Source organism: Vipera berus (assembly GCF_964194415.1).
Source record: "Vipera berus genome assembly, chromosome: 5".
Taxonomy (NCBI): domain Eukaryota; kingdom Metazoa; phylum Chordata; class Lepidosauria; order Squamata; family Viperidae; genus Vipera; species Vipera berus.
The window spans coordinates 100,814,983-100,833,692 of NC_138207.1; the positions used below are offsets into that span (position 1 = coordinate 100,814,983).

An 18,710-nucleotide genomic window follows, 5' to 3' on the forward strand; every position below is an offset into this window, starting at 1 on the left:
CCTGCAGTTCGATCCTGACCGTCTTGAGGCTGACTCAGCCTTCTGTCCTTCCAGGGTCAGTAAAATGAGGACCCAGATTGTTGGGGACAAATAGGCTGACTCTGTCAACTGCTCAGAGAGTGCTGTAAAGCCCTGTGAAGCGGTATATAAGCCGGCCGGCCATCAACACATTAGTCAACCAACAGGAAGGCACCAGATAAAAATCATAAGTTACAGTCATGGGATGTCTCGCTTAATGCCCATGTTGCTGAGTAACAGATTTGCTGGCCTCTATTGTGATCATTAAGCAAGGACTGTCTGTGTTGCCGTTGATATATTACCTGGATTTTGACAGTGATTTGTGGTTTTCAAAATTGTATTTAATTATTTAAAACCCAGTGATTAAATAATTGAAAACTCTAGCCTAATTCTCTGCGGCTTGTAAGTTCCCCGTCCACTTCACGTTTTATCTTTCTGAATGTGTTTCTCCTCTTTTCTTTCATCTATCTTGTCATCTTATTTTCTTCCCCCAGAATGTTTAATTCAAGTCACATTTAATCACATTTTTTTTAAAAAAAGAAAAGAAAAGAAACTTGACGTTTCAGGCACCTCAGAGTTTCTTCTCCATGATCTGTGTTGTCGACACTGAAATTGGGAGGAAGATGAATACGAGTGGGGCGTTTTTATTTTGCATTAATGGCGATCATGAAAAAGAGATAGGTTGATAAAATCATATCACTAATCACTTTCTTTCAGAATATTCATGTGTGACATTTTAGAGATTGCAGAAGGGACTTGAGTGCTGCTAGGAAACTTCTAAGACACCTTTTTTAAAAGTCTGCCTCCTCCTCCTCCTAAATTGGAGCGCAACAGGGGACATCGTCAGAGGCTGTTCAGGAACTGAAGCAAAATGACAGCTGACATTTCTCTTCTGAAGAAAAAGGTGTCACTTGAAATGCAAAATATAAATGCTTGATATGACCTCTAATTCTGACAAACCGGCTACCTGTTGCCTCACCAAGCCGCAGGTGAAGCAAATGGGGTGGTGAAGCCTTCTTGCTGCAGGCTGTTTTATCTGCCCTGGGTCCCTTCCCAGTTGGAGACAGGCACCTGGTTGATGTTGGGGCTGAGTCTGTGTTGCCTGCATCTCCAACTGAAGCGCCAATGGCTCCTGTAGTCTGCAATGTTTTCTGGAAATCCGTTCACGCTCCCGCACCATTCGAAGGGTGTCCATCCCAAAGTGCATGGCTCCATGTCTGTGGAGATTCTCGGTCATCCAGGACACGGTTGTCCCAAAGGGGCTTTTTCAGGAGGCAGCTGGACTTTCCTGTCCAGTTGCCTCCTGAAAAAAGCACCTTTGGGATGACCTGACCAGTGTTGAAAACCAGGAAACCACTCTGTAGTAGCCTGGATTCCTCCCTCCACGTTGACATCGAAACATTAAGACCTCTGCACTTGTTGGCAAAAAGCAATAAGAATCTGTTTTTAACAAATCTACGTTGCCTTCTGTTCTTTGTATTTAAAATGTCGTTTTGCTTTACTGATGGATTTGAAGATTCTCATGATGTCTAGGTAATGATATTTTACACTTGAGTTACATTAACCTTTGGCCAATTGGAGCATTTTAAAAGGGTTCCTAACCTGTTAAACTTACACAGCAGCTGTCGACTTGATCGGTATTGTGTTAGTGAGGGCTGGGAGTAGGGTTATGAGAGAAATTGAGCCTTTGAATTCTGATGTGAACAACACATTCTAGATAAATGTAACAACAGAATTATACCTCATGTTTTATGATGTAGCTCAAACTTTTACAAGTCATTGCTAGGTTATATATATTTGCAATTGCATTTAGCTAAACATGTTTCTTAAGTGTGTGTGTGTGTGTGTGTGTGTGTTGTGAGAAAATGGGTTCAAAAGTTCACACTGGAATTTACGTGTGCATGTGAACTTCAGTGAGATTTTTTTTCCTAAATGCCGCACTTTATTCAGAAGTGAAACAGAACGCAGGTGAGTGTTCTGTACCAGCCTGCTACCGGCCCTGCAGAAAAGGCAACCCCTTTACAAACGGCAAGAGGCTGAAATTACGTCTGCCAAATTTATTACTACAAAAAACAAACAAGACACGAACCAAGAAACAGGAGCTTTGAAACACTATCTGAGCGGTTGCTTTCAGCAAACCAGCCCTCCCCACACATTCCCTTTATAAAGAGTTCAGGGCATGGCCTCTCTCTGCCTCCTTCCGAGAAGCCCCACAGCCTTCCTCTGTTTACTCCTACTTGACTGCCTCCTGCGTCGGGCGTCCTTGAACAGGGCCAGCTGTGGGTCATCTTCATCCACACTGTCAGGCTCACACAGCTGGGTCTCCGTGGTGACCAAGTGGGAGGGGCCTGGCTGAGGGCTATCATCAGCAAGATCTTCAACCCCCTCAGCAAGGTCTTCAACACCCCCCTCCTCCTCTGAGTCGTCCGACCCAACTGCCGAACCCACAGGCTGACCCTGAATCACAACAGTGTGAATTGTAACAGGCAAAATCGCCGTGCTTGTTTCTGCATTTCTTTCCCGTTCTTTTTGAACGTGGCAATCAGAACTGTACACACAAACCCAACTACAATTGGACATAACTGATTTAAGCATGTTGTTTTACCTTCTGTCCTCTTCCTAATGATACCTTGGATAGAATTTGCCTTCTCTTTTTTCAACACCCACACAACGGAATTATCCCTTTCATTCAGCTGCAATTCCCTCTGAGAGCTTTGGCGGGAGGGTAGGTGGAAGAAAGATCAGAGCTGCGTGTTGCATTACGTTCCCCCGGCACAGGAAATGGAGAGACTCGGCCTGTGAATCTGGAGTTTTGAGGCTGCTGTAGCTGAGAGGGGGGATTAAAGGAGGTAACAGTATGGTCCCTTTTGGTGACATCTTCTCTGTTTCAATAATTAGAGTTCATCCTTGAATGCCATCTTCTTGGCAAAGACATTTGCAAAATTAGAAGGGTTGCAATTCCAAATGCAGAGAGATGGCGTTGATTATTTGGGCTTAGCTGCGCATTTGGTTGGGATTGGTAGCTGCTTTGATCACTCCAATATATGATCTATCATAAGGCTTGAAATCAACTTCTTGGTCAGATATGTAATAAATCATATAACATTATTAGTATAATTTTATGATATACTAGCTATAGAGCAGGCTGAGCTGGAAGGTGGAATTAAATGTGTCGTTAGTTTGGAATCATTGTGTTGCCACAAGAGACACAGGTCCATCTCCCTATGAATTCCATTGACCCTTATATAGCGTGTCAATTTAGCTGTGACGATTAGTTGACTAGATTTTTGTTTATAAGTAGCAATAATAAACTGTTCTGTACTTTGAACTCAATGAATGCTTATTTGCACCTGACACCAGCTATCGCTATAGTTTCATCCCTGATTTTGTTTTCTTGCAAATATTTCCTTAAATTCTTGTATTATATGTTGTGTTTGTAAATTGTCTGTAGAAGACAATAGGTAAATAATGGTTACGGCCAGATTTCAGAATTTAAATAATTAATATAACTGATCATACCTCCAAATAAAGGACAGGTAAGTAACTGAATATTTTAAATGTATTTAAGTCATCAATGTTTGTTGGAAATACGGTATAACCTGCTTGCTAAAATGCTTTTAACCACTTCGGTGTTTCCAGTTGTGCAAAAGCCACTGTGATGCATAGAATGCAAAATGTGTAATAGAAGTGGGTTGCTTCTCAGCCAAAGCTTATCTAGAAGTTATAGGTTGCATTTGATAATTGAATAGATTGCTTAGATGGTCATTTAAAGCCACAAGAACAAACTGAATTAATGGAAATATTTAGGAGCCCAAAGTTTATGTTCTGTTTGATTTGTAATCTGTTCACATTTTGTTGGGCCCGGATGGGGAACAGATGTTGGGCTTTCATTGCTGTGCAGTAGACCAACACAGTCACTTAATATCTAGCTCTGCTGGCTGGGGAGTTCTGGAAGTCCACGCAAAATTCAAGCTGCCAAGGCTGAAAAACACTGATGTAGGAAATCCCGCAAGATCACTTCGTTTTGTGATTTCTTTCTACTGGGACAAGGCTGGAATAAGAGAGCTCACGAAGCTCCTTGTGGCCTAGATAGAATTTAGGAGAAAAGAAGGTCTGAGCCAGCTCAGTTGGAATTAATAGTCAGCTTTTTAACATTTTAATTTTTACTCTTTCTTCCCCCTCAATGAAAATATTTGCATTTCCAAGACCATTGCCATGGAAGCACTGGGCTTTGGCTTCCGATTTTCATTCTGGGAACTTCCAACTTCATTGAGAGGGGAAACCAAGCCCGTAGGAGATCATTGCCTCTCATTAGGCTGGATAATGAGGCAGAGAGAAGCAGCCTGGCCCTCTTGGTTAGTGATCTGCACCCGTTGCCCTAGAAACCCAAGTTTCCAGCTCCATATGGTACTCTTTGCAAGCGTGACCAGCTGGAATGAAATTCTGCCTAATCCAGATATGCAAACTGCTTTTGTTACGGTGTGAACCACGTTGGCGCTCCCAGGATGCGTAGTGAGGAGAAGTCAGAAGGAAAAGGACAAAAGAATCGCTCGACGGACATTTTCAAAGAATGCACAACCAAGCACGGGTGGTCCTTGAGCCCAAAACTTCTGTTGCTAAGCGAGACATTCATTAAGTGAAATCTGCCCCATTTTACAACCTTCCCTGCCACACTTGTTAAGTGAATCACTGCGGTTGTTAAGCTGGCAAGACAGCTGTTAAATGAATCTGCCTCACCCATTGAGTTAGCTTGGTGATATTGGTGTTAAGTTAGCTTTCCAGAAACAACTCTGAATCACGCAGAGTTTATTGACAGAGCTATGTTGTGACTAGTCTGGCCTCCTCAGCCCAGCCTAACATCACAGGCAACGCTAGAAGAAGGAGCTACCTTGAGCTCCTGAATGAAAAGCGGAACGTTATAACCTGATCCATGTATTTCAGGTAATGTTTCCTCTTGGCTGCTGGCTGGGAGTTGAAATCCACATGTCCTAAAATTGCTAAAGGTTCAAAAACTGTCTTCGGAATTTGGGTGTATAGGAGCATTCACCAATTGCGTAATTTTGTCCTGAACGTTTAACATTTTTTCTGAGAAGTAGCTAGCGCTAATTTATTGGAAAATTAAGAAAATAAGCTCTGGAGAGACCCTTGAACTGTGGGGAATAATAGGCCCATTCAATTAAGCTCTCTAAATTGATATTCTGAAGATCTTTGGAAGAGACCAAAGACGGAGATCCTCCTCCTGCGTGAGAGGTGTTATATCCGTACATGAGTTTTGAAATTGTAGGCATGCATCTGGAATTATATTTGGGTAATTTGAGAATTTCAAAGAATGGAAAATGGTGGTTTTCTTATGCCACGAACTCTTTATTACTTTTATTATGTATTTAGATTTGCGTGATGAATATGGCCTTTAAAAACAAAAGATGTTCCAAGTTATCTTTGGAACTGAAATGGTTGAAATCTTGACAGTCAGTTCTTTGCTGTGTTGCACAAAGTGGGTTTGCCATACAGAAGGATCAAAGCAATCACCCTGGAACTGCTTTTGAGAGTTGCATGTGAACCACGAGTATGAAAAGAGGATCTTTGTGATACGGTCATACCGTTGACAATATTTAATGCTGAATTATCTTAACAAAATAATGTCACTGTTAAAAATGTTTATTCAGTTTGTAAAGTTTTCCTAATCAAAGTGATTCAAGGCACAATACAGTGAGCTAAAAACACCATTAAACACCATAAATTTAAAACAACAAAGGACCGGATATAAAAATAACAATGCACCGGACAAAATATACCGAAATTCGAATAACTACTGTTCAAGCAGTTCACAGATTGCCTGCTGGAAAAATCAAGATGTTCATGTTTTCCTGAATGCCAGCAAGTCTGGAGTAAAGTCCAAAATTCAGTAAGATAGGAGTTTAAAGCTTGTTGATCAGAAGGTCGGCAGTTTGGCGGGTCGAATCCCGAGTGCCGCATAGCAGAGTGAGCGCCTGTTACTCGTCCCAGCTTCTGCCAACCTAGCAGTTCGAAAGCACGTAAAAATGCAAGTAGAAAAATAGGGACCACTCCGGTGAGAAGGTAACAGTGTTCCGTGTGCCTTTGGCGTCTAGTCATGCCGGCCACATGACCACGGAGACGTCCTCGGACAAGCGCCGGCTCTTCGGCTTTGAAACGGAGATGAGCACCGGCCCCTAGAGTCGGAAACGACTAGCACGCATGTGCGGGGGAACCTTTACCTTTACCTTTATAGAATAGAATAGATCTGGAAGGGACCTTGGAGGTCTTCTAGTCCAGCCCCCTGCTCTAGCAGGAGATCCTATATCATTCCAGACAAGTGGCTGTCCGGTCTCTTCTTAAAAACCTCCAGTGATGGAGCGCCCACCATTTCTGAAGGCAACTTCTGTTCCTCTGGTTAATTGTCCTCGCTGTTGGGAAGCTTCTCCTTAATTCCAGGTTGCTTCTCTCCTTGGTTGGTTTCCATCCGTTGTTTCTTGTCTGGCCTTCAGGGGCTTTGGAGTATAAGGTTGACCCTTAGTCTTCTATGAGTGGCCCATTGTGATTCTTCCCCTTCTTCTTTTCTGCTAGGCTACCTGCTTTCTCGAAGAGAGGGACAGGCGGGGTCACCTGAAAAGCCTCTGTCCGATCTGGGCCGTGTCTCCTACCTGGCTTATTGGAAAAGCGTCGTCTGGGAATACCTTTCCTGCCACCACCAGAAGCAGATCAGCATCAAGGCCATTAGCCGAGCCACCGGGATGTGTCCCCATGACATCGCTACCATCCTCCAGCACCACAGCATGATTGACAGGCGAGAAGAAAAGTCAGTAGCCGCTCCTTTTGTTAAGCGCACAGGCCCAGGCTTTCCTTTCATCCGCACGTGGTCCTCACTCAGCGGCTACTTGTTCAGCTGCCGTTCAGAGTTGCAACGGCACAAAATAAGTGCTGCTTGCAAAGAGCCCCCGGAGTTCTGGCAATTGCAGCAACCCATTGTCCCATGATGGCAACCCCAGCAATTGGTATCCCACTCCTGATTACGTTAACAGGGTTTCGTGTTCACCACCGTGAGCTTCCAGCAGTCCACTTGAGGGCATATCCCTTTTGTCAACTAATTATCATTTGCTTCCCTCAGCGGCATTAGCTGCATGCGGCAGAAACCGCTCTCACGGGTTCTAACAGCTTCCCCATCCATCGCTGCTGGATGGTCTCCTAATCCCCTGGTCCTCTTGGCTTGTTAAAAAGTCAGATAGAGAATAACCCGCTAGTCCCAAAGGTGCTTTTTCAGGCGGCAACTGGACTTTCTTGTTTCTCTTTGAAGACGTTTCGCTTCTCATCCAAGAGGCTTCTTCAGCTCTGACTGGATGGTGGGGAACGGAAGGATTTCTGCTCCTTGCAGAATGCTGGACATTTGAAAAAGCATCTTTGGGACAACGATGACCTGGATGACTGAGAATCTCCATAGACAAATAACCAGCTGGCTTTTTTCTAGATTGCAAACATGGGGGCTACCGCTAGATAGGAACAACAAGATAAAACTCTTTAGTTCTTTGCCCCAGGAACCGGACTTGTGTGTGGCAGCTTTTTACCTGTGGATGTTGGTCCGGTCACAAGAACAGGATAAATGCTTTGGCAGGAGTGGTCTCTACATAAAGGAGGGGGGGGGAGCATGTAAATGTATTAAAAGAAAAATTAACTGTAACTCCAGACCCTCCATCCCTACAGCAAACAGGTACGTTCCCATATCCTCATTCGTATTGTTCCCCGATAGGTTTATGGTGATTAGAAGAGAGAAGTCGATCTCCCGTTACATGGAGAAGCTGAAAGGGCAGCCACGCCTCAATGAAGTGGACCCGGAGAGTTTGCGGTGGAGTCCTCTCCTGGTTCCGAACGCGGCGGTTTCCGAGGAAGAGAGAGAAGCTGAAAAAGAGGTAAACGCCTCATGGGATAATCGCCTCCTGAACAGAAGCACAAGTAAATCCGTGAAGATGATGGGCAGAGCGGAAAAAAGCTGCGCTGGGCTGCCCGGGACGCTTCTCCCAGCAGGTTCCATGAGGTTGATTCATTGGTGTGTATAGCACAGCCGCAGTTGTGACAGGGACAAAAGCAGTGGGCTGTAAATCTGGCTGTTGTGAGAGAGAGGCAGTGAAAACCCACGGGTGGAGAGGAACAATCGTTTCCTAAAGTCTTAGAATTATATGGCTGGAAGGGAGCTTGGAGGCCTTCTAGTCTAACCCCCTGCCCTGAGTCCTTCGGGAAAGGGCGGTATATAAATATAAATAAATAAATAAATACCACTTTGCACAAATGTTTCGTCCAAGCTTTTCTTGAAAATTTCCAGCAGTGGAGTGCCCACAACCTCTGGAGGCAACCTGTCCCACCGATTAATCATTCTACTGTGAGGACATTTCTTTGTGTCGATAGGCCGGGTCTCCCTCTGAGATGCTTCCTCCCTTTGCTTCTTGTCCTGTCCTCGGGTGCTTTGGAGAATAAATCTTATTTTTTATTTTTATTTTTTTTAAAATTCCATTTATATCCCGCCCTTCTCCGAAGACTCAGGGCGGCTTACAAGCTTAGCAGTAGCCTTCATTCTATGTATATGCCTGCTTATTAGGGCTTTCATACACCCCTCAAGCGGCATTATTACAAAGTCAGCTTAATTGCCCCCAACAATCTGGGTCCTCATTTTACCTACCTGGGAAGGATGGGAGGCTGAGTCAACCTTGAGCCTGGTGGGACTCGAACCTGCACTAACTGCAGGCAGCTGGTGTTACTTAAGGAGGCATTAGCCCACTGCTCCACCAAGGCTCTTGTCTTCCCTGTGGCAGCCTTTCAAGCGCTGGAAGAGGGCTGCCATGTCTCCCCAAAGCCGCCTCTTCATTAAGCTCAACAGATCTAGTTCCCTTAGCTTTTCATCTTAGAAGTTGAGCCGCCAGAACCCTTATTAACTTTACCAATTTATTTAAGAAATTTTTATAGCGACTCTCCTTGTGGATCGTGAGGCAACGTTCTCGCCCCTGCAGATTAATTTCAAATAAGGGGTGAAGATGGAAGTATATTTGTACACCGGAGTTTGTTGGGAAACAGGCAAGCATCATATGATTTAAGAAGGACTTATGAGCAGGAATAGTTCCAAGAAACACGGGCCAGACTTAAGTCAGCAGGCAGAGTCCAGAGAAAGAAAGAACAACGTGAGGTAGTTTCTCTCAGCTTCGACAAGGTTAAGATACGTGGACTTCAACTCCCAGAATTCCTCAGGCTGGCCTGGGAGTTAAAAGTCCACGTATCTGAAACTCGCCAAGGTTGGGAGACACCTTTACAGAGGAAACAAATGACAGCTCTCTAGACAGTTGAAAGATTCACGACTTTATCTATAGAGCACCAAATCAAGGTGAGAGGACTGAGCTCTGGAAAGAAAGGAATGGCGAAAAAAAAAAGCAGACAAGCACAGAGATGACCAAAATGCTTGCAAGCTGTTTAGTTAAAAGTAAAAAGGAGAGACTTAAATGGAGATATAGGTTAAATGGTGATGAGGTTACCGGAACCTCTGACATCTACTGTAAAACAAATCTCCGTGTGTACGATTGAGCTATAAAGAGTAGTTTCTGCTAATGAATGCCAAATCATTTTTTAAGAGCTTGTGGTGCAACGTCAAGGCAGAAGAACCGGGAACCATTTTGGCTTTGTCTTTTCACCGCTTCCCAAATGCTATTAAGTGCACAGGCTTCGACAGAACTGGACGCAGAGTTCAAAAAGTTTTCATGATCTGCTTCCATGCATCTCTGAGATGACTGAAATTGCCTATCCAGGAGCATAATGCTAACAAAGAACTAAATCAGTGTTGCCTTATTAATGATGCAAAAGTTCCCATAAAACGCAAACTTATTTGTTTCCTTTTGGGGGGAAAAAACCTGTTTAGTTGCAGCTTTCGTAGCCCTTGACGCTGATGAAAGCTGACATAGCTTATTTCTAATGCGGAGCAATGCACGAAGGAGGGGACAGCTCAATGGTGTTTCTGTGGTCTGTTATTTTAACCCTTTTGCTGCTCAGGCTGAGCGGTTGATGGAGCAAGCAAGTTGTTGGGAGAAAGAGGAGCTGGATCTGCACTCCACAAGAGGGAATAGGCAATTGCCTGAAAAAGCGCAGTCGAAAAGCAAGTATTCGCGACCTCAAGAAAATCCAGCCGTGCTGATGGAGAGAGAGAAGCCTACAGGCTTGCCAAGAGAAAGCAGTGGAGAAGAGGAGGAGATGGAGGAGGAGGAGGAGGAGGAGGAGGAGGAAGAAAAGGAAGAAGGGGAGGAGGAGGAGGAGGAGGAGGAAGAGATGGATGGGCGTCATCGGAATTCTCCTCCGAGGCTGGCGAAACCCCAGTTGCTGGCAATGAAGAGAAAGGTCGGTTCCAAACCCTGATTCAGAATCTCTTGATTTTTAATGCTGGGATTACTGCATTTAGGAGCTGGAGCAGGTAGATTTCTGCCTTTTATCTTACAAACAGGCGTATTTTGAAATACCACTAATTTCTTACAGACGTTTGCAAATAAAATATTACTCTCTGTTAGTCATTGTGGGTGTTAGTTGAGTCGCATTACACATTTTACGGTCTCCTTCCTTTGCACAAAAGTAATTGTGCAGCTTTTTACTCTGCAGGGACCCCCCAAAAAAGAATTTAAAAACTAGCAATGACATTTTTTCCCCTCAGCGCTAAGTTAGACTTGCCCAGGGATCATCCCCTCACTTTTTTTCCAGATTGCCGCCTCTTCTGCTGGCTAGCTAAACCATCAGACTGTATGTCTGGCACAGATTTAGGCTTGACCTTAATAGACAGTAGTACATAATTCTCCAGTTCCTTATTCAGTTTTCAACGGGATCTCTGCTTCTCCCATTCATACGCACCCAACAACCCAGAACATCCTCTGAAATGACTGAAACATCCTCGTGGTCGTGTCTCCAGTTTGTTTCTAGTTAAGCTGTTTTATTGGATTGCATTTTAGTAGCCCAGAAGATCTCCTGCATTGCAGGATTATTCTAGTTACAAAGACATTATTTCCATTTTTTTTCTCCCTCTTTGAATATTTTCTCGAAGTATTAAAGTATAAATGTATTCAATATTTTTAAATTCTACTATCTCTTATTATCTGCTATTGCCAAACATGATGATTCCTTTTTAATTTTTAGTTGTGCTTTGATTGCTAATCAATTAGACCAGATTAACACTTCTGAAATCTTTGTCTGAGACCATGTGAAAATTGTTGGAGGTAATCCTTTTTTTTTCTACATTTTTTTTTAAAAAAAAAACCAGTTTTATCATTATCCTCAAAACCAGCATCTTGTAATAATTAAATGAACTCTGCGATAGAAATAAGATAAGATAGCCTTTATTGTCACTTTTTTCTGTGAATACACTGGCACACATTAAAATATGAAATTCTGATGCTCTCAAATGAACACACACACACACACACACACACACACACAGGGTTATATATGGCCCATTTCAGATGCAAAACATTTCTCTCTAGTGTGATTCAATTACTTCAAACTCAAAAGAAGAGTGGATTTGCAGCGGTTTAGATTTGAAATGTTTTATATATTATTACTTCCCAGACTTTTTCAGGATTCTGTGTAGCTTTAGCTTGAAAATTCTCGTCAGAACTCCAAAATTGGGCCTTTGTTGCAAGATTTAAGTTGTAGAAGCATTTTTACTGATTTGATGATTTATATGATATAGCTGTATTTAACTTTTCATTAAATTAAATGCGCAAGTCAGAAAGAAAAGGCAGCCTAGGTGTAGTCAAGTATTTTGCTTTTGAAAGCCAGGTCGAAGCCTTGATGATGCTCTGTTGACAGCTGTAGGTTAAGGTTGCCTCAGTGGTTCAACCTTAACAAGGAATGTCAATTCCTCCACCCAACTTTAACATATTTCACATTATTTTTAGAGACCTTTCCTATTGAAAAAGAAAAGGGGTCGTAAACGCCGAAAGGTTAATAGTAGCGTTACAACGGAGACCATTTCCGAAACCACGGAAGTTTTAAAGGAACCTTTTAATTCTTCGGAAGAAGAGCAGGGCCTGACGCAGCTGGAGCCAACCTGCGAAACGGATGGAGAACATGACAGAGGGAAGACCGGGAGTGCAGCCGTGTCCCAACACCCCCCTGGGGAAGAGGAGGAGCAGGAAGAGGAGGAAGAGGAGGAGGAGGAGGAGGAGGAGGAGGAGCAAGACAACCGGTGTAAGCGGAATGAGAGTCCATGCAGAGGTGAGATACTTCGAAAGCAGTTTTCAACATGTGGAAGTGACCATAAGTAGGTAAAATGAGGACCCAGATTGTTGGGGGCCATTAAGCTGACTTTGTAATAATGCCGCTTGGGTGTGTGTGTGTGTGAAAGCCCTAACAAGCAGGCATATACATAGAATGAAGGCTACTGCTAAGCTTGTAAGCCGCCCTGAGTCTTCGGAGAAGGGCGGGATATAAATGTAATAAATAAATAAATAAAATAAATTAAACTGAGCAAGATTTTCCGTAGAGGCTACTTGAATTGGACGTGGCTGCCTTGGTCCAAGGGTGACATGATAGCAGCGTTTCGGTATTTGAGGGGCTGCCACAAGGAAGGGGGGGGTGGTCGACCTGTTCCTCAAAAACACCAGAAAGCAGGTCAAGAAACAACGGATGGAAACTAATCAAGGAGAGAAGCAACCTGGAATTAAGGAGAAACTTCCTAACAGTGAGAGCAATTAACCAGTGGAACAGCTGGCCTCCAAACGTTGTGAGTGCTTCATCACCGGAGGCTTTTAAGAAGAGACCTGACAGCCATTTGTCTGCAATGGTCTAGGGTGTCCTGCTTGAGCAGGGGGCTGGACTAGAAGACCTCCAAGGTCCCTTTCAGCTCTATTCTGATTTTTTTCTTTCCCCATCTGGAAATTAGGTTTCTATTTATAGAATGTCACTCCTTTAATAGTTAGATAATCTAATAAGATAAGGCAGTATTTAATTGCACAGCCTTTGGTATTAGTAAAAGACGTGTTCAAACATTACTTAATTAATGAGGTTTTATAGTATCCTCCAGTTGTATTTGGTTACTTAGCTTTTATGATCTGGTCTTGGACTGTCATAAAACACTAATTCATACGTTGTGTTCAGATTTGCTTGAGGCTTATTCTTTGGGACTCGGAGGTTCCTTTTCAATCCATCCAACAGAGCCTGTTAGCTGATTATTTTGATGGGTGATTTAGATGCAACACATTTTTAAGAAAAGCAGATTAACTAGGGACTAATAATGGCTATTTTCCTATAGCTTTTTAGCCTGGGAAAATAATTCTCATTCTGCAATGTTTGGGCGTCTCATAAAGGTAAATGTTTACCTTGAAAGTTTTCTATCGTAATATTCTTAAGCTTTCCCCCCCCCCCCGACCAATATATTTAATAAATCAGGCGGGGTTTTATTCAGCATCTCAGCTTATAATACTTTGCTGCCTTTGCAAGCAATTTGGCCGTGGATCAACAGAATGGAAATCTGGAATGCTTTGACCTTCTGGAGTTTGGATAAAACAAAATCTGGGCACACAGAGAGAACGGCAGCAATCGTCTGGATGATCCCCTCTTCTTCCCAGCAGAGTTTCCCAGCTTTTCCCAGTCTTTCCAGCGCCCTTCCACCCGGTCCTTGGCCTGTCCCTCCTCCTCCCCCTGGGTGCAGAATCCAAAGGACCCCCTTTCATTCTGCGCACAGATCAAAACTCCTGGAATAATGTACACCTCAGAGCAGGGAGCAGCCATCCCAGCGCACGTCCCTCCAGCTTGCTAAAATGCAAGAAAATTGCAGTGAAATTCTATTTCTCTGCATAAGAAATTGAAAACGATGTTCTTTTACCTCAGGGGTCCCTGGGTCAGAAATGGTCAGGGTGCAGTGGGTGATGGTGCGGTCAAAAGTCTACATGGCATTTCAGTTGGGCCCTAGTAACCTCCATCTTGATTTGTTTTACCCCACCTTCCAGGCATTTGTGCTTCTTCTGTTTGGTTTAAGCAGTTATTTAACTACGATGAGAATACGTTAGAATATATACAATCTAGTTGTAATAATTTTGAATTCGACTAACTTGGTTTTTCCGCCCCGCCCCCCATTCCTCACAGTTACGGCCGAAGAGGATGCAGATCTCCTTAAAGAAAGCCCGGAAGACAATCTTGAGCCTGCCGTGCATAAGCAGGCATGGCCTAAAAGCGCAAAGCAGTCTTCGTCCAGGCGGAGGCAAAACAAAGAGAGAAAACCAGGGTTTAAATTGAATTTATACACCCCACCCGAGACCCCGATGGAGCTCGACGGCCAGGGGAAGGCGGAGGAGGGCGGAGAGGGAGCTGGAAGCAGCCCAGGCCCAGCTTCCTCCCTGCCAGAAAAAGGGGAAAGCTCCGAACCCGTTTCCTCAAACGAGGGCGAAGGGAGAGATCCGGTGCCTGAGTATCCAGAGCTTCCCCGGACACAAAAGGCAGATGAGGTGGACGAAAGCAACGTGGAAAGGGAAGGTACGGAGAGGGACCGAGGAGAGGAGGAGAGCCTGGAGAAAGAGGAGCCTGCAGAAGAGCGTGAGGGGAAGGAGCGGTCTCCTCTTGAGGAGGAACCCGGTGCTGAGGACGAGGCCGAGGGCCACCCGGGTCCAGAGGGGAGGGAAAGCCAGGAGGTCGCCTCAGGCGAAGCTTTTGAGGAAGTGCTTCAGAACCGAGGGCCTTTTTTAGAGCCCGGGGAGCTAAGCGGCCGGCCAAGCGAAATGGACTTGATGGACTGTAAAGCTGGCCTTTCGCCCAAGGGCAGCAGTGACCTTAGAGAGCTTCCTGCTCTCCTGGAACCCGGGCCTGACCCAAGAGAGGAAAGCGCGGGGCACTCCGGGGAGACCAGCAGCAACGAACTCCACGGTGCATTCAAGGAGACGGATTCGGAAACGCTGGAAATAGACTCCGAGACCATCCAGGCGGTCAAGTCTCTAACCCAGGAGTCAGCAGAGCAGGAGGACGTCTTCCAGGACTGTGCGGAGACCCAGGAGACCTGCCGGAGCCTGCAAAGTTACGCCAAACCTGGCCAGAGTCCGCAGGCCGCTGCCTTAGAGGACTGTCAGGGGCCGGAGCACAGCAGCCCCGTTTCCTCCGTCCCGTCCCAGCCCAGCCAGTCGGTTCGTTCTGCCAGCAGCCCAAACGTCCCGGTGCTGGAAAACACTTTCGCTCAGATGAGCTCCGATCAGGGCGGCGTCTCGGTGTCCTCCCTGCAGAACATGGAAACCAGCCCCATGATGGACGTCCCGTCCGTGTCGGACCACTCACAGCAGGTTGTCGACAGCGGGTTTAGCGACCTGGGCAGCATTGAGAGCACGACGGAGAACTACGAGAACCCGAGCAGCTACGACTCCACCCTGGGCAGTAACCTCTGCGGGAACAATGTGCCGCAGAACAGCTGCCCGTACAGCGCTCTCCCTTCGAGCAGCCTGACTCAGAGCAGCTGCGCCGTGACGCAGCCGAGGCCGGGCGTGAGCAGCAGCTGCAGTCTGGTGACCAGCGCCGGCATCCACTCGCCCCCTCCCTGCAGCGTCAAATCCCCCCAGGCCTGTGGGGTCGAGAGGCCCCCCAGCGGCAGCCAGCAGCTCCCCCAGTGCAGCCTGGCTGCTAACTTCAGCCCGCCTCTCCAGCTGAGCGACCTCTCCGAGGCCGGCAGCGCTAACGTCGGCTTGTACGAGCGGGTGGGCCAGGGGGAGTTTGGGGCGGGGCATTACCCGCAGCCCTCCGCCACCTTCAGCCTGGCTAAGCTGCAGCAGCTGACCAACACCCTGATGGACCCTTCGTTGCCTTACAGCCATTCGGCTGCCGTCGCCTCCTATGCAAACGGGGCCTCCCTCTCCCCCGCCCTCGGCAGCCCAGGGCTGGTCCAGCTGGCTCAGCCCTCCCACCCGGTCCCCGGAGGAGGCCAAGTGCAGGCCACCATGACTCCGCCCCCTAACCTCACCCCGCCCCCCATGAACCTGCCCCCTCCCCTTCTGCAGCGTAACCTGGCTACGTCTAATGTTAGCTTGTCCCACACCCAAAGACTACAAACGCAGATGGCCGGCAAGGGCCATGTGTCTGTTAGAACTAAGTCGTCCTCTCTGCCGCCGCCACCAGCCACCCCTGCCGCCCATCAGCCACAGCTTTACGGGCGTGCCTCGCAGTCCGTGGCCATGCAAGGGCCGCCCCGCACCTTAGCCATGCAGCGCGGCATGAACATGAACGTCAACCTCATGCCGGCTCCGGCTTACAACGTCAACTCCGTGAATATGAACATGAACACGCTGAACGCCGTGAACGGCTACAGCATGTCTCAGCCGATGATGAACGGGGGCTACCACGCCAATCCCGGTTACATGAACCAAACCGCCCAGTACCCCATGCAGGTGCAGATGGGGATGATGGGCTCCCAGGCTTACGCCCAGCAGCCCATGCAGAGCAACCCCCACAGCAACATGATGTATTCCCCTCCGGCCCATCACGGCTACTTAAACCCCAAGCAGTCTCTGAACGGCTCCTACATGCGGAGATAGGAGCCCAGGTCCCAAAATGCGGGGGGAGGTGCTTCCTCCTTCCCCCCCCGGCCAAGTGAGCCCGCGAGGGGGGGGGCTGCCTAAACGCCGGCTGTTTGGGAGCATGTGATTCAAAACCAGCAATTGGTGTAAATGCAAACACCCTGGTTTGTGGCACCATGAGACACGTGTGTGCAGCAAAAAGCCTTACATGACGTCCTTTTATTTTTATGTCCTTCGCAGTTTTGCCTTTTTTGAAATTGGCAGGGGGTTTCTTAGTTGTTTTTTTTAAAAAAACACAATTGAACTTCCGTGGTGCGGGAAAACCTGCGCTGCGAACACGCAAACTCAGCCGAGGGTTCACTGCCATTACTGGATGTGCCTGTTCCTCTTTGACCCCCCCCCACTCCCCCAGCTCTTCTGGAGGGCATCCGATCTTGTGCCGGCCATCAGCTTCCCTCCCCCCCCCGTTCAAGGAGCCCTCCTCGCCCGTCCCTCGCCTCCACCATGTAAATGCCTTCTCGCATCGCATTCACGGACTGTTTTGTTCCCCAAGTGGACGCTTCTCGCATGCCGCTGTCTTTGTTAGTGCAGTGCGTTTTGTAGTACTGTACAAGTGTTGTGCTTAACAGTAAGCCATTTCCTTAATTGGTGGGTCTTTTGCCTTGATTAGGTTGTCCCTCTTTAAGAGGTATTTAAGGGACGCGGTGGCTCAGTGGGTTAGGACGCTGAGCTTGTCGATCAGAAGGTCGGCAGTTTGGCGGGTCAAATCCCAAGTGCCGCGTAACAGAGTGAGCGCCTGTTACTCGTCCCAGCTTCTGCCAACCTAGCAGTTCGAAAGCACGTAAAAATGCAAGTAGAAAAATAGGGACCACTACGGTGGGAAGGTAACAGCGTTCCGTGCGCCTTTGACGTCCAGTCATGCCAGCCACATGACCACGGAGACGTCCTCGGACAAGCGCTGGCTCTTCGGCTTTGAAACGGAGATGAGCACCGGCCCCTAGAGTCGGAAACGACTAGCACACATGTGCGGGGGAACCTTTACCTTTACCTTAAGAGGTATTTATATATATAAATATATATAAATATATATATATATACTTACATGCATACATACATATATATTTTTGCTAATTAGATTTTAAAAGAAAGAAAAAGCATTGAAAATGATTCCAATTTTGATTTGATCAGTTTCTGGGTGCAGTTCATTGGGAAATTCCTCTGCGTGGTTGCACAAATCTGATAAATTTCTCTTGGAGCTGATCCAGGAGACGATCATGGTGGAATGCACCTTTCAACGGCAAATATTTCATTAAAGACAATTCTCCTTTTTTGTTCAGATAACGGATCATTTTTGGATAAGAGGTGGGGGGAAAGGCAGCTTACTGTTACACAGGGTTTTTGTTTTTTTAAGATACAAACACTTATCGTTTGAAAGAAGCATATCTGTGTTTAATCAAGTTTTTGAAACATTTTCATATGCGGATAAATGTGCAGGATTTCTTTTTTTAAAAAAATTGTGAATTTGGTGTAAAGTTGCTATTTTATGGAAATGCCTCTAAACTTTACGTTTTCATTCCATCTGTAGATTTTTCTATCTTTATAAAATATTGGAGTTATTTTTTAACAAAATAGGGCAGTAGCGTGTGAATAGAACAAATGAAGTTTAAAGAACGCATGTAAAAAAAAAGTGAATGGTATTTGTGACCTGTTTATATGGCTTCCTTCCCCCCCCCTCAGCCCCCCCTTTCTTTGGTAGCCTTTGTACCTGTACAGAGTGACAGTATCGGGCCAAAAATGGCTCGATCCATGTTTTAAAAAAAATAGACACGGTGAAACTTCTTGTATTTATGTCAACTTTTTAGTCACTTATAAAACAAAAACAAGTTGTACATTTTAACATAAAAATAAATTATGAGCCACTTTAGCCTACTGTCTCGAGATAACTGGTGCAAACTGGAAACGATGGCGCTTCCTGTCACTTGTTCTGGATCACAAGATCGAAGTCCTGGAAATTCAGCAACGTCTCAGGCTGCGTGATAAGCCTGGCTGAGGTCTTTCTCTACCTTTCTCTATCTTGCCGAATCAGAGATCAAGGCAGGCGGACGCAGAGAGGAGCCAGCCAACGTTTCATTCCCCACCTTCCATTCCCCAAATGACCTGAGGCTCAAAAAC

General features: G+C 46.0%; 3 protein-coding genes across 3 annotated transcripts in view; 1 reads left to right on the forward strand and 2 right to left on the reverse strand.

Annotated features, from left to right (window-relative positions):
• KAT6B (lysine acetyltransferase 6B) overlaps positions 1 to 18,457 on the forward strand; it is a 68,002-nt gene extending 49,545 nt beyond the window's left edge. Inside the window, exons 13-18 of the mRNA XM_081329715.1 lie at positions 6,604 to 6,835; positions 7,781 to 7,940; positions 10,060 to 10,401; positions 11,946 to 12,264; positions 14,134 to 17,226; positions 17,595 to 18,457. Coding sequence (XP_081185841.1) covers positions 6,604 to 6,835; positions 7,781 to 7,940; positions 10,060 to 10,401; positions 11,946 to 12,264; positions 14,134 to 16,556 — 3,476 coding nt within the window. The 3' untranslated portion in view covers positions 16,557 to 17,226; positions 17,595 to 18,457. The remainder of the gene's footprint in view (positions 1 to 6,603; positions 6,836 to 7,780; positions 7,941 to 10,059; positions 10,402 to 11,945; positions 12,265 to 14,133; positions 17,227 to 17,594) is intronic.
• The window catches only part of COMTD1 (catechol-O-methyltransferase domain containing 1), a 581,650-nt gene that overhangs the window by 416,511 nt on the left and 146,429 nt on the right, over positions 1 to 18,710 (reverse strand). The gene's annotated exons all lie outside the window — the stretch shown is intronic.
• The window catches only part of DUSP29 (dual specificity phosphatase 29), a 280,314-nt gene that overhangs the window by 243,656 nt on the left and 17,948 nt on the right, over positions 1 to 18,710 (reverse strand). The gene's annotated exons all lie outside the window — the stretch shown is intronic.